Source organism: Vulpes vulpes, chromosome 1, assembly GCF_048418805.1.
Source record: "Vulpes vulpes isolate BD-2025 chromosome 1, VulVul3, whole genome shotgun sequence".
NCBI classification, from domain to species: domain Eukaryota; kingdom Metazoa; phylum Chordata; class Mammalia; order Carnivora; family Canidae; genus Vulpes; species Vulpes vulpes.
In genome coordinates, this window is record NC_132780.1 from 126,952,651 (window position 1) to 126,968,863 (window position 16,213).

At 41.4% G+C, this 16,213-nt stretch overlaps 1 protein-coding gene and 1 non-coding gene across 3 annotated transcripts in view; one reads left to right on the forward strand and one right to left on the reverse strand.

Moving 5' to 3' along the window:
• Positions 1 to 8,045: 8,045 nt before the first annotated feature.
• RNF168 (ring finger protein 168) overlaps positions 8,046 to 16,213 on the reverse strand; it is a 36,687-nt gene continuing 28,519 nt past the window's right edge. For both annotated transcript variants that reach the window (XM_025990269.2, XM_072729735.1), the window contains 2 exons: positions 14,068 to 14,149; positions 8,046 to 10,906 (listed from right to left, as the gene is read on the reverse strand). In XM_025990269.2, the coding sequence (XP_025846054.2) occupies positions 9,956 to 10,906; positions 14,068 to 14,149 (1,033 nt within the window). In that variant the 3' untranslated portion in view covers positions 8,046 to 9,955. The remainder of the gene's footprint in view (positions 10,907 to 14,067; positions 14,150 to 16,213) is intronic.
• On the forward strand, positions 12,366 to 12,472 carry LOC112913823 (U6 spliceosomal RNA). Its single transcript, XR_003233740.1, has one exon. It is a non-coding gene; the product is annotated as a U6 spliceosomal RNA (small nuclear RNA).

Here is a 16,213-nt window from a genome sequence, read left to right on the forward strand (position 1 = left end):
CCTGAGAAGCCAACAAGCTGCAGCGGGTCTGGAGGGTGCTGTTGGGCAAGAAGCGGCGATGCCAGGGGGCCCTGCAGGGGCAGACCTCAGGAAACCATCAGCAAGCTTCACCTTTACAAGGTGAGGGCTCCTATGGGCAGAGACCTCCTGGGCGCAGATCTGGGAACCAACAGGGCCAGGCATTAGCGTCGCAGGGGGAGGCAGGGAGATGCAGGGGAGGCAGGTGGGGAGGAAAGGTGAGAAAATCACAGTCTAGTGGTGGTGACTTTGGGAGGGAATCCCCTTAGAAAGCAGAGGCTTTCCGCTTAGCAGCAGCCACTGTAATTGAGGGAGAGGAAGCAGTTGGAGGCAAGAGACTGCCAGAAACAGAATGGGATTGTAGTTTATATGGGAAAATAAGACGAACCAGGATATTTGGGGGGGGAGGGGGAGCAACGAGGGGTGACTCGCTGCATCATAAAACTTCAGTAATCAAAACAGTGTGCTATCCACACGTGGATGGATAGCTACAGGTGCAATGACCAGAACAGGAAATCCGGATACAGACCCTAATATGTTTAGCACGTGGTAAGTAGGCATCTCAGATTAGTCACAATAATGGGCTTTGTAAAATGTGATGGGAGGGTGTCTGGTGGCTCAGTCAGGAGAGCATGAAACTTTATCTCAGGGTCAAGTGTTTAGGTCCCACATAGGGTGTAGTGATTACTAAATAAACAAACATACAAACAAACTTAAAGAAATGGTGATGGGGGATCCCTGGGTGGCACAGCGGTTTGGCGCCTGCCTTTGGCCCAGGGCGCGATCCTGGAGACCTGGGATTGAATCCCACGTCGGGCTCCCTGCATGGAGCCTGCTTCTTCCTCTGCCTGTGTCTCTGCCTCTCTCTCTCTCTCTATCATAAATAACTAAAAAAAAAAAAAGAAAAGAAAAGAAAAAGAAATGGTGATGGGAGGGGTGCCTGCATGGCTCAGGCCTTCAGCTCAGATCGTGATCTCCGGATCCTGGGATCAAGGCCCACGTCCAGCTCCCTACTCAATGGAGAGCCTGCTTCTCTCTCCCTCTGCACAACTACCCCCAACACTTGTGTGCTCTCTCCCTCTCTCTCTCTAAATAAAATCTTAAAAAAAAAACAAAACAAAACAAAAAAAAACAGTGATGGGAAAACTGAGTAGACAATGGGGAAAAGAAGTTGGACCATACTTTCTCCCTACACCGGGTTAAGCATCAAATGAGTCAAACATTGCAATATAGGACATGCACGTTTGGGGGGAGGAAGGGGAACACCTTTATAGCTGTGGAGAAAATCCTTTTAACAAAAAGGGAAATCAATATTCGTTTTTTAAAATGGTTGAAAAATTAAATTATATAAAGATAAAATATTTCGGCATGGCAGGAAAAAAGCCTACTAAAGTCAAATGACACATTGGTGTAAAAATGTAAGATTAACACTCAATAGCTAAGACCTCAATGGACAGTTCTGTTGGTGGTCATGTGGTCACCGATTCGCAAAGCGAACTGCAGTCTCACGCAGGCCCGGGCGGGTGAGAGAACGGATTGTGTCCTCAGGGTTTCCTGGCAGCAGACCCGCCGATCGCTGACTTCCAGAGCAGAGGCTGCCACGGATTGGTTGGCTCTCAGAGGTGTGGTCAGTGGGCCAAGGGTGCCTTGATTGATTAGACACAGGCTTATAACCTGCTCCGACAAGGTTACCTGTTACCATGGCTATGGAACAATCAATCTTTCTCTCAGAGTGGGGGGGGGGGGGGGGGACTGTCGTATTCCCGTTGGGAAATTTCTTTGTAACTTATTACAGAGAAAGAGTCAATCTTCCCAATACATAAAGAGCCCCTAGAAATTCAGAAGAAAAATCCAACAGTTCAATAGAAAAATAAGAATGCAAACAAAAAATACTGTTCTTAGAACATTAAAATGAAAAAAAGAAAACCCGTCTCGACCTCATTCAAAATAAGTGTTTTCAGGGATCCCTGGGTGGCGTAGTGGTTTGGTGCCTGCCTTTGGCCCAGGGCGCGATCCTGGAGACCCGGGATCGAGTCCCACGTCGGGCTCCCGGTGCATGGAGCCTGCTTCTCCCTCTGCCTGTGTCTCTGCCTCTGTGTGTGTGTGTGTGTGTGTGTGTGACTATCATAAATAAATAAAAATTAAAAAAAAAATAAGTGTTTTCTATAGTAACTGCTCTTCAGACTCTGGAGAAAAATGCAAACCACATTCCATAAAATGAAGGTAAAATGTCAAAATAACCTTTTTCTCTCCCTCCAACAAAATAACTTTTTGACATTTAAAAACAATTTAATGCAAAAGCCACCAAATTTAGAATAAATGGGACGCCTGGGTGGCTCAGCGTCTGCTTTTGCATGATCTCAGGGTCCTGGAATCGAGTCCCTCATCTGACTACCTGCAGTGACCCTGCTTCTCCCTCTGCCTGCGTCTCTGTCTCTCTCTCTGTCTCATGAATAAGTAAATAAAATCTTAAATTTAAAAAAAAAACACCTTAGAATAAATGTTTCGGAAAAGTATATGATACTCAAAGATGTTTAAGGATTTTTTTTTAAAGATTTTGATAGAGGGATAGTGACAGAGATAGTGAGAGCAGGCTCCTGATGTGGGGCCGGATCCCAGGACCCTGGAATCATGACCTGAACCAAAGGCAAACACTTAACCGACTGAGCTACCCAGGCGCCCGAAGAATTTTTTAAGCCAAGGAAAAGTGGTACGGTTGGGTTCAGCTCTCATTTTTTTGGTTTCTTGTGCTATTATGTAGCATTAAAATTGAGGCTCCTCTTCCCTCCCTGCCCCTCGCCCCCGCCCAAGACTTAGGTAATTAGGCCTCATCTATTTTTTGGTTTGTGACCTGCTCTTATCAACAGCACCCCCCGCCCCCGCCGCAAATCTCTTATTTTTGTAAGCCAGTTACGTTAATGTAATTTTTAGCTTTATGCAAATAAAAGCTTTAAATAAGCAGTTTGCTAAGCATTTGCCAATAGAAGGAATCAAGTAATCTTTTTGTCTACAAGATGCTTTTGCTAACAGTCATTCTTGAAATCCTGAGATTTTTTAAGTTTCCAATTCAGTAAATTCAGAATACGGTTGTATAAACCACAGCAGTCCTAGCTCTTTGGAAGTGGAACAATTCTCTCATACATTAAAACCAAATTGATCTAGTATTCTCTTAGTGCCTCTTGCTAAAATTATACAATTCCTCTGTCATCGGACTTTTTTGTAATCTGGGTTTACTCTGGAGAGTTACTTCATGATGATCTACTTCAATTACTGAAATGCCCTCCTTTAAATTTTGTCCACGTGTCCTAACGCTATTATTTCTGAGAGGTACCCAGAAATACATTCCAAGGAGTTCAGGGGATTTAGTGATGATGCCCGAGGTCTTAATTTTCCAGACAGGAAACCTTAGAGCGGGGTTCTCAGCATCCCATAGGCAAGGAAATGGGAGGCCTGCAGGGAGTCAGGACACTGGGGCCTTTAGGTGTGGAACTTTCTGAACTATCAACTCTGATCGAGATGGGGACGAGGTTAAGGGGGCAACAGAGACTGAACAGGTGGGAAGGTCACTTCCGTAGATCCTTGACACAGTTCTGCTTCTGCTTATCTGTATTTCAGCATTTCCCACACTTTATCTTGTCAGGGTAAGAGCTTCCCATGGTTTGGCCTTAGAAACTTCAAGGCATCTTAGTCCCAGAACCCACTGAGGGGCACCGGGTCTGGTGTGGTTCTCCCCGCTTCTCTCAGCCCCAAGCCCACTGTCCCAAACTCTGCAGGTCCATACAAGACGCCTGCCGGGGCTCTACTCGGCTCCTCCGTCAGCGAGCTTGCCCCTGGGCTCTATCCTAAATACTGGGAAGAAAGGGGATCCCTGTGGTATTACCCCAGCAATGGCACTTGGCTCCAGCTTCCAAATTCCTTCAACTCTTCTAGGACTAGGCCCACTGGACCCCTCAGAGCACCAGCAGCATCTAAGAGGTCTCTTCCTCAGAGGTCCGAACACCAACTCCGCATGGCTCACCCTCCTCCACCTCCTAAGTGCCCTATTTTGTGACCCAAACTCTCCTCCTGTTTGCCTCTTTGAGGGCAGTAGCCACTTCCCGCAGTTGCCCTCTTTGGGTTATCTCCGGGGCTCCTTCTCTTTGGCTCCAACACCTGCCTAGCCCATTCCCTACCCTGGATGCCTGCTGTTGAAATGCCGATTGCGGGGTTTTTTAATAACTGGGCCTTGATCACTACACATCGGTCCAGTAGAAACTGAGCAGTGGGTGCGGTTCTCCTCCTCGGCCCGGGACTCAGGAAAGTGTGCGGCCAGTCAGCCTAACCTGCAGCAAGAGCAGACACGCAAACTTAGAGGGACTGAAGAGATGGAGAGGAGTGACACAACAAGTGGAGACCCAGTGTATGGTCCCCAGCTGACAGTCTCCTGAATTGAACTAGCTCCAGGGACAGAGCCTAACCGTGGCAGTCTGGGACGACAAAAGCAAAGTTGAAGAGAAAGGTTAAAGTAAGTAAAATGAGGAGTCCCCTCAGCTGGAACTCAAGGTTCATGTTGCTCCAAGTCCTGCCAAGACAAGGCGAGATATTCTGGGGGAAAATGAGTCAAGACTCAAAATTTAGTCCTAATTTTTCATTAAGACTTTTATGCAGGAATAATGGGTAAACATACAGTAGTTGCTCAACTCTCAGCTTTTCCATCTCAGTTTTTAGTGTTTCTCACACCCTTATCCACTCCAACTGTGAGCAGGGATTTGCAGAAGCCACTAGGGATTTCTGAGGATTAGTTTCCTCTGGGGCGAAGGGCTCTTGTGACCTGGGGGCCTTACAGGCAGAGGTCTCTTGCGATAGGGCTACAGACACATCGGGCAGAGGCGAGTGGAGTCTTCAGCAGTAGACAGATAATTGCAGCTTATTGGACGGCACATCTGGAGACTCGTGGGAGCGCAAAAATCACCGGATGAAGGGAGACTCTTCCAGAAGTGAGACTGGTAGAGCAGTGGGGCAGACAATAGCCAGGGGGAGGAGCCATCACTTTGGTTCTTTTTAATGAAGGCCTGTGCCAGGTGCTTACCTCTTCATAGCAACAGGGTTGGTGATATTGATTCCCATTTGCAAAGTAAGAAACGGAGGTGATGGGGCACCCGGGTGGCTCGGCCGTTGAGCGTCTGCCTTCAGCCCAGGGCGTGATCCTGGAGTCCCGGGATCGAGTCCCATGTCTGGCTCCCTGCATGGAGCCTGCTTCTCCCTCTGCCTCTCTCTCTGTCTCTCATGAATAAATAAACAATAAAATCTTAAAAAGGGGGGGAGGGGAGTAATGAAAGGTTAAGTAGTTCACCTAAGATCATGGAAGCAGAGACCAAATTAAGTAGGCAATCTAGAAGTGCATGCGTGGTTCAGTCTGGTAAGTGTCCAGCTCTTGATCTCAGGTCTTGATCTCGGGGTCCTGAGTTCAAGCCCTGTGCTGGGCTCCACACTGGTGTGGAGACTACTTAAAAGACAAAAGACAAAAAACAAAAACAAAACAAAAACAACCCTAACATTCTTAGCCCACAAGCCTTATGAAAACAGGCAGTATGCAGATTTGGCACCTGGGAGGTACTTTACGGAACCCTGTGCTGGAGCTCAGCAGGCTCCCTTCCCCTGGTAGGTCATGAATGCTTTGGTCTCCTCAGCAGTGGGAGCCTGATGACAACTCTCCCTGCTCTTGCAGAGTTTTTCAGCCTTTTAGCCTCTGCCCTGAGCGGTTTCAATACTCTGCCATTATCTTGATGGGAAAATTGGCCTTGTGTGTGATGAACCCGCAAGCGTCCAATATCGTCATTCCAATTCATCAGAAGGCCAAAGCGCACCACTTGCTGCTCACTGGCAGCAACCCTGACTCTTGGCCTGCATTCAGAACAGGCAAAACTACCAGCAAAACCACGTTTTGGCCACAAATATCAGTTCATTTTTCATAGACTCCCTTCTCTAGAATCTTAGCCCCGATTTCAGTCTTCATTGTTTCAGGAGCTCTCTGGCGCTATTCAGTCGGCAATCTTATATTTTTATTAGGCTTTTCTCATTGCTTTTAGCCAGAAATGTAGCTGTGATACTACCTAGAAAGCATAAATCTTGCTTTTTAAATAATTTAAAAATAGTACCTTAGGGATCCCTGGGTGGCGCAGCGGTTTGGCGCCTGCCTTTGGCCCAGGGCGCGATCCTGGAGACCCGGGATCAAATCCCACGTCCAGCTCCCGGTGCATGGAGCCTGCTTCTCCCTCTGCCTGTGTCTCTGCCTCTCTCTTTCTCTCTCTGTGACTATCATAAATAAATAAAAATTAAAAAAATAATAATAATAAAAATAGTACCTTAAAGCTAAATACATTCAAATCAACTCACAATGCTGTGTTTTTTCCACACTGAAAAAAACCTTCCTTCCTGAATTATGATTAAAATTTAAAGGCAAAATATGCCCTTTAGAGTGGTGCAGATTGAGAATAATAAGCTTTTATTTTGCAATATATTTTTTTAGGTTGTTTTTTTTTTTTTTTTAAGTAATCTCTAATAGCTAGTGTGGAGCTCAAACTCAACGCCGAGATCAAGTCTCACATTCTTCTACTGAACCAGCTAGGTGTCCCTATCCTGCAACATTAAAAAAAAAAAAAAAAAGGATTTATTGATTTGAGAGTGTGAGGGTGGAGATAGGGGCAGAGGGAGGGAAAATCCCAAGCCCACTCCCTGTTGAGTGCAGGGCCCGTTGCAGAGCTTGATCCCAAGAACCCAAGATCATAACCAGAGATAAAATCAAAAGTTGGTCGTTCAACCAACTGAGCCATCCAGGCACTCTTATCTTGCAACATTTTAAAAACATTTAAATTTTGGGATGCCCAGGTGGCTCAGTGGTTGGGTGCCTTCCTTTCGGTCCAGGGTGGGATCCTGAAGTCCTGGGATCGAGTCCCACATTGGGCTCCCTGCATGGAGCCTGCTTCTCCCTCTGCCTAGGTCTCTAACGAATAAACAAATTTAAAAAGGATAAGTTTCAGAAACAATGTGTTCTGATAAATTATGTGCTGATTTAAAGACTTAAAAAAATATATATAGGGATGCCTGGGTGGCTCAATGGTTGGGTGCCTGCCCTCGGCTCAGGTCGTGATCCTGGGATCCAGGATCGAGTCCCACATGAGCTCCCTACATGGAGCCTGCTTCTCCCTCTGCCTGTGTCTCTTGTGAATAAATAAACAAATCTTTAAAAAAATTAAATTTTGACTAGATAATATATTCAATATGATTGAAAATTCAAAAAAGATAAAAGAAAATTGAGTAGAAAGTCATTACTCCACCCCTATCTTCTAGCTGTGCAGTTTGTCTCCCTGCTGGCAACATTTACTCCTTCTCTTTCTAGACATTTTATTGCAAATACATGTGTTTATTTTTGCATATCAGTAAAGTGGTTTTAACTGTTAAGTGCTATACAGTACCATTCACTGTACCATTTATCTAGTGATGTGACAATAACATTGTTTCTAAGCTTATGATTATAAACAATGCCATACAAAAAATGTCTTGTACCTGTCATTCTACACACATGTAAAGACAGTTTTAGGAAATTCCTAGAGATAGAACTGCCAAATTGGGAATTGGGATTTTAAATTTTCTATTGATACCAAGCAACAGTCCATGTTTCCCCACACTCTTGCCAGGATTAAAACATACCTACATAGACAAAAACAAAACAAAAAAGGGGCTTACTTTAATTTGAAGGAGAGAAAAATTTATAAACATTAGTAAAACTGACGCATAATTATGCATCTTTTCACATATTTTTCCTTTCCTGGGAACTATGTTTCTTGAGAACATTTCTAATTTTCCTTTTGAATTATTAGTCATTTTCATAATGTATCAGCAGATACTTTAAAGGAAACAAGCTCTTTGTGATTAATTGCATCTACATCTCCACGCCCCACTCTTCATTTGCCATGTGTCATGTCTCCCAATTTTCCATTATGGTAGTAGTTCTTGTTATACAGAACTTTTTATTTTCATGTAGTTAATTTTTATTTTTTAATTGTGGTAAAATACATGTAGTAGGCCATTTTAATTTTTATTATTTTAATTTTCAGATTCTCAACCTCTGCTCAGTTCCAGTGCTCCCTGAGAAGTTAAACATTCTCATCTCTCTCCACAAAAATGAGAGGAAAAAGTAGCAATACACTAACGATTGACACAAAGCATTTATTAGTTTCTAACAATAAAGCATATAAGCTAAGACTATCAGAAAAACTAATAGGGAAATTAAAATTTATCTTAAGGTCAGGAAAATTTCTTCACAGACAAGTTAAGTGGTTAAATGTGGAAATTCTATAAGTCACACTATCTTTTTCCTCCTTTTTGGTCAAGGACTATTCCAGGAAATTGTAATTATACAATTGTTGAGGAGTTCCAACAGCGTCTACTCTAAAATGTAAAGTGAAATCGCTCTGAGAATAATACTGGTTTGATGAGACGACAGATTTTATTGTATTTTGGACAAATTTGGTTAGTTTCTGACTAGATTTCAATCATTATTCAAAGGGCAAACACCTTTTTTTTGAGAAAGGGCAAATTAAACTTTAAATTAGCATTAGAATTCTACCCATAATTACCAAATCAATATCGAAATAGATGCCATTAAGTACGCAAACACTAACAGAATTTCAGTTACAAAATTTGGAGGGAAAAAAATCTTAATAATGTACAGAAATATTGACAAATTTAAGCTAGAATTAGCTCTAGGACATTTTATTTTTACCTTAAAAGGATGGATAACTAGAGATCAGCAGAAATGCTGTTAAAACCGCTATTTGCCTAAAGTTGTTCATATTAATGAAAAAAAGATTAATAGTCTCTAAGTTACATTTCACTAAATGAAATCACTGCCTTCTGATTTAACTTTCAGGGGTAAGACGGCAAAACCCAAGCATCAGACTTTGTTTTTCTGTACATAAACACATATAAAAGTATCTATACAAATGATAATATAAGGAAATAAACACATGGTTATATTTCAGGTCCTACAACAAAAGATGTATTTAACTCTCCTACAGTAAAGTCACATTTTTTTTTTCCTGGAATAGCAGATTAACAGAAATGTCAAATCCCCAAATTTCATGCAATTTAGCAATTGATTTTGATTTTGACACCAGTTACTATGGTGTGAAAAGCTTTAAAACCCAAACGTTTTCCATGTCATTTAGCAAAGAAAGGAGGATGGAGAACCCTCTACCAAACTTTACCTGCTCCCCTGTCCTGGACCCAGTTTCTTATCATGCAGTCAGTTCCAATGCTTCCAAATTGTCAATTTGGTGCACCTCAACTCCTAACTCCTTTCGCATCAAGAGCCTAGTTTCCTGTCAACTAATTCCTAATTTTCCAGGAAACTCTGAATTTTCTGATTTCACACTGATCATAAACCACTTTATATAAAAGAAAATGCTATAACAACTATAATAATTAAAGTAGAGATGAAAACTAGATTATTTTAGTGTCATGCAGGATGCATTTCAAGTGCTCTGCAAATATATGAGAAAGTAGCAAGAAAAATTACCCTGCCTGGATTCTTAACTACTCGGTACACTATGATCTTGCTTTGATTACTACTAGTTAGGACAAAAGGGAAGCAAAGGTCATAAAACATGCATTTTTTGGAAACAGAATGGCACTTGAAGATTTCTTGGGAGTTCACCAAGGCATTTTTATATCCGTAAGGATTGTCAAACTTAGTACATCACAGTTATTAAAAAAGGAAAGGATTGGGACTCCTGCTTACTACTGAGTTTGGCAGAAATATATTTATATTCCTCCCTTGTAATCACACAGTCCTTTATAGACAATGAGTTTAACAATTATAAAGATTCTATGATAAAGAAGAGAGCTTCATAATCCAGCTTTACTAGATTATAAAATACTCCCTCTTCCCCATGAATTACTTTGTATACCTCTGGAACATCTGAAAAATACTCTTCTGTGACTTACTAGGCTGTAGGGAATGAGCACTTTTAGATACATTACAATTATCTCTAGAAGAATTTGGCATCTTTCTTCCATTAACTGAATGTTTCAACTGGATCTTGAAAGATGCCTGCCAATTTTCATTTTTGGAGCCTCTCTGAGATTTTGAATGCTCTATATCAGTCTGTCTTTTGAAGTTCCTAGTTTTGGAATTCTTCCTCTGTCCATTTAGCAATTTGGCTGGAGGTGAAGATGTAGGACGTAACTGATACTCATCTGGGGATCCTTTTTGCCGGTTTGGCTTCATTTGTTCTTTATCTACTTCTTTCTGAAGCTGTAACGCTAATAACCTGTCCTGTTCTTCTTGTTTATGTCTCTCAAAAAGTAAGCGTTCCAAATCGATCAGTTTTTGGGTAAAGTTGATTTCTGTTTCCTCTTGGTCTGAAGAAGCTTTGGGGAACTTTTTTCTTCTTTTTGCAGAAACGCATGGATCCCTGGCTGCTTCAGATAAAGATTCCTGTTTTTTTCTTTTGGAAATATCTTTACTGATCGGTAGGCAAGACTCTTCATTTTCTGTCTCAACTGTATTACTTCCAATTATTTGTTTCATACCTGATATAGTGCACCCACTCTCTGTTTTGCCATAAGGCTTAACTGCAGCTTCTCCAGAGCAAGGAACTCTGGCTTCAGGTCCCTCATGATTTAGGACATGTAACTCTTTATCATGATTGGTTGTACTCATTTGGACTTTTCCTTCAAGGCACCATTCTCTACCATTGGCACGTAACTGAGGCATAGGTGACTCTAAAGACTTTTCACCCTGTTCTTGCATTTCAACGCGTATTTGTGGAGAAAGTGTTGGCATATCTTCCTCAATTTCTGTATCTTGCTGTGTAGGGCTCTTTACAACACTACTATCAGTTTCCTATAGAAAACAAAGAAACTGCATGAACCATGGGAAAAACAGCAAGTCATAATACAGAAGTCAAATTACAGTGATACTCTAGCTGACTTTTCACTATAGTCAGCATCACTACTAATAACTAATATTAATTCTTAATAGTATTTTTATTCTGTGCGCCAACTTAGATTAAGGAATTCCTTCCTTTTCACTCCCACGGAAACCTATAGGTTAAAGCCCACAAACTGGATTCTATGTATGGCAACGAAGCTGGCACCAGGACCTGACCTCTCTCTTTCACCTTATAAACTTCCCCTAGCCCAGAGTTTTTTTTTTTTTTTAAAGATTTTATTATTTATTCATGAGACACACACACACAGAGAGAGAGAGAGAGAGAGAGAGAGAGAGAGAGAGAGAGAGGCACAGAGACACGGGCAGAGGGAGAAGCAGGCTCCACACAGGGAGCCCCATGTGGGACTCGATCCCGGGATGCGGGGATTACACCCTGGGCTAAAGGCAGGCACTACACCTCTGAGCCACCCAGGGATTTCCCAGCCCAGAGGTTTTTAAACTCCTTTTTGTGCCATGCACTCTCCACTTTTCAGCATTTTGGTGAAACTTACAGACCTCTTCTGAATATTTTAAGATATAAAAATAAATATGTAGGATTACAAAGGGAATAATTTTTTATTTTTTTTAAAGATTTTATTCATGAGACAGATACACACACGCAAGCGCGTGCGCATACACGCACACAATCAGGCTCCACGCAGGGAGCCTGATGTGGGATTCCATCCTGGGACTCCAGGTCATGCCCTGGCCCTGAAGGCAGGTGCTAAACCACTGAGCCACTCAGGGATCCCCGGGAATAATTTATTAATATGTTATTTCTGGGGATGCCTGGGTGGCTCAGTGGTTTAGCGCCTGCCTTCGGCCCAGGGTGTGATCCTGGAGTCCCAGGATCGGGTCGCACACTGGGCTTCCTGCATGGAGCCTGCTTCTCCCTCTACCTGAGTCTCTCATGAATAAATAAATAAATAAAATCTTTAAAAAATAAAATGTTATTTATGTTGTAATATGCATCTATTAATACATTGAATAATAAGATATAGTGGGACAAGTCTAATAACTTTTAATACTGAAGTAGGGAGGAGTACCAACGATATTTGAAGAGACCTGCCACAAACTAATGTGATAAAAATCTGTGATTCCCAATGCCTGGGTGGCTCAGCGGTTAAGTGTCTGCCTTTGGCTCAGGTTGTGATCCCGGAGTCCTAGGATCAAGTCCTGTACCAGGCTTCCCACAGGGAGTCTGCTTCTCCCTCTCCCTGTGTCTCGGCCTCTCTCTGTGTGCCTCTCATTAATAAATAAAAAATCTTAAAAACAAAACAAAACAAAACAAAACAAAACAAAACAACTGCTTTCCACTGATGATCAAAGGCACAGCTTTATTTAACAGTATTATGATTTGATACCTACATTCGTGCTTGCTTTGGCAGCACATACACTAAAACTAGAGCGATACAGAGAAGATAAGCATGGCCCCTGTACAAGAATGATACATACATTCATAATTAAAGGAGAGGTTAGGTGAAAGTAAAAATAAACCTCTTCCTCCATTTAAGTTCATATGTACTCTCTGGATTCTAACCACAGATCTAGACCTTAGGTTAAGAATCCTTGCTTTAAAAAAATTAAAAAAAAAAAAAAAAAAAGCTAAGAAAAAAAAAAAACCCTGGCTCTGGCCTGTGTATTTTTCTTTTCACTTAATAGGTCTTAGGTTAAGTAAAGACCTATTATTAGTTTTCATCCTAGAAAAGCCTTAAGAAAGTTAAGAAAGGCTTTGGTGAAAATTTGCCTCAGAACAAAAATTACTCCTTGTTGTTAGAGACCTTAAATATGTTATTCCCATTTCCTTGCATTTATCATTCCTTCCTTATAGCATTTCTTTCTTTTTTTTTTTTTTCTTTCCTTATAGCATTTCTTGTGAGTCAGTCCAGTTTGGACTGGATAAATTCCAGTTTGCCCACCTAGCTTTGCTGTGAATATGAACACCACAGTAGGACAAATACCCCACCCTACAATGCCTTGTTCATTCTCAGTTCTAGTATGAGCCAGACCATCTGGATTTGAATCTTCCATCATCTCTTTTTAAGGGACTGTGTGCAAGTCTCTTATCTGCATGTGCCTTAGAATTGGTGCTTGTGAGATTGAAGGAAATAATACATACATTATCTGGCATATGGTAAATGTCAATTAAATGATAGGTTTTAAACTACCTAGCAGAGTTTTTAAAAATCTAGGAACCTCTTAGTAAAGGGTTAATAAAACTTCTCTGTAAGAAATCAACCTTGGTGTCAGCTCACATTTCCTAGTTCTATTTTCCTGGAAACTTGATAAAGATGAAATGTCACCTGTGTTACTAGGCCACATAGCTTATGGTAAAAATGACCTTATTGGTGAATTACATCTATACTAGCAGAACCATGAATGAGTGATCTATAAGCACCCAATGGGAAACCAAATCTAGGGACTTCTGTGACTTATAACTCTTTTGACTTGATGTGTTCCTTACCAGGACCCCTGGAAGGTACACCCATGGCTTGTTACAATAACTCTTATGCGGCATAGGGCCTCTAAGCCAGAATGGTTACCACACTCCACATTGTTTCATTTCTAGGCGGTGACTGACTCAGGAGCTCTACTGTGAAGACTCTTGCTGCACTGATATGCCTGATGCTACCCTACTAGCATGCTTTGTTTCTCATCCTGTAATTTTCACATAAAGTGAAGCTGGTACCAGGGGTAGCCTATTTGATTTTGCGAGTTTGAACGCCTAGGGCAGGGATCCACAAAACCATGACCCATGAACCAAATTCAGCCTGCTTCCTTTCATAGTTTTACTTGATCAAAGAGAAGCCCATTTGTCTACGAATCCTTTCACAGGAAAACAGCGTAACGGTTGTGACAGAGACCATATGGCCACAAAGAGAAGAAGTTTGTTGATTCCTAGTCTAGGTGAGCCAAATATGACTCAGAAAGGGTATTCCATATATTACTAAAAAAAACAAAAACAAAAACAAAAAAAACCCCAAAAGTTACGAAATGACAAGTATTCAATCTCTAGCATTAGTAAATCTAGTAAAAATTAGTAAAAACTAAGAACATATTTAGCACCCACATACCTTAGACACGGAGTTTTCCCTGCTTTCTTGTACAACTTCAGACTGTGATGCTGACCCAAACTGAGGTTTAGGTGACAAATACCTTACAAAAAAAAAAAAAAAGTTTACCAAAGTTTGAATGCTTTGACAGACAAGTAGCATGTAACCAATATATTAAACCAGATTAGCTATTTACATGAAGGTTGCCTGGTCTGCTGCTTCGATGATTGATCAGAAAGAGTGTATTTCAACTCTCGGTCTCAGGAAATTTGGCCTAATTCCAGAGCAAAACTTAAAAGGTTGAATTTTGAAATTTTATGGAAAACAAAAGAAAAGGAAAAGTCAAATCTAAACATTTAATTCTAAAAAAAAAAAAAAGTTTCTTAATTCTAAAAAAAAAAATTCAAAAGGTAGATAAGCATCAAAACAAGATTATAAAGTCTTTCCAAAAGTCATGGAAATGACATTTTAAATCAAGAGAAGATGTTAGTTTATTTTAATTTGTTGTTGTTGTTAGTTTCTTTTTAATGTCAGATCTGGCTGTTTACTATATTTTTAATATCTACCATTGGGAAAGAGTTCACGATTAGATTCTTTACCACTATGGTATAGAGATTTTGTTAGATACACATTTTGTACCAACTGTCTGCCTGGAGAAATAGAGATATATCAAGACATCAGCATAAGAGCCTATCTCTAAACTTCTAAGCACCATTAATAAGCTATATGCCACTGAAAACACGAAACTTGTAATATGGTGAAAAATGCTATAAGAAAATGGGAGGGATGCCTGGGTAGCTCAGTAGTTGAGCAGCTGCTTTAGGCTCAGGTCGTGACCCCGGGGTCCCACATCAGGCTCCCTGTGGAGAGCCTGCTTCCCCCTCTGCCTGTGTGTCTCTGCTTCTCTGTGTGAAATATAAATAAATAAATAAATAAATAAATAAATAAATAAATAAATAAATAAATAAATGGAATGAAAGGACTGGTAATGAGAGAATATATTTAACAAACTGTAAAAAATCCAAATACACATAGAGAGAACCTATGCACACATCCGTGTAGGTGAGAAGGGCAGAGGGAGAGACAGAACGCAAGCAAGTTCCATGCCCAGCACAGAGCCCAAAGTGTAGGACATGTGGCTCGATCCCACAACCCTGAGATCATGATCTGAGTCAAATTAAGACTTGGATGCTCAGGGATGCCTGGGTGGCTCAGCAGCTGGGCACCTGCCTTTGGCCCAGGGCGTGATCCTGGAGACCTAGGATCGAGTCCCACATCGGGCCCCGTGCATGGAGTCTGCTCTCCCTCTGCCTTTCTCTCTGTGTCTCTCAAGTATAAATAAAAAAAATCTTCAAAAATATAAAAATAAAAAACTACCACCCACGTATACTTACCACCTGGTTTAAAGGTGGGGGAAGGATCATTGATTTTAAAATCCCTTATGGGGCTTCCTCTTTTTTTTTTGGGGGGGGGGGGGGCTTCCTCTTTGTCACCCAGCTCAGACAATCACTATCCTGAGTTTTCTATTTCTTACTTTAAAAAGTTTTACCATACGTTTGTATACCTAAACATGTGTTGCTTCAACTGCATGATTTTGACTTTTACATATACAGAATCATACTACATGTATTCCTTTTTTTTTTTTTTAATTTTTTATTTATTTATGATAGTCACAGAGAGAGAGAGAGAGAGAGGCAGAGACACAGGCGGAGGGAGAAGCAGGCTCCATGCACCGGGAGCCTGATGTGGGATTCGATCCCGGGTCTCCAGGATCGCGCCCTGGGCCAAAGGCAGGCGCCAAACCGCTGCGCCACCCAGGGATCCCATACTACATGTATTCTACAACACTTTTTCTTCACCCATTTTCATGATTCATGCATGCTGTCCTCAGCTAGATTCATTTGGACGGCTGGGATAGTAATTTGGTTCTACTTTTGGACAGCTGGTCGCTTCCACTCTTTACTATTATGAATAGCACTGTTGGGAACATGCCTGTACATATCTTCTGGGGTTTCTCTGCCATCTACAGCTAAAGTAGGTGTAGAGTCCTAGAATATCAACCTTTTACATTCCCGCCGAACACGTAAATGCTCCTTTATCATCTACAACATTGAATACTTCTAGATAGCTTAATTTTTCCAACAGGATGAGTATGAAAGTCTACCTC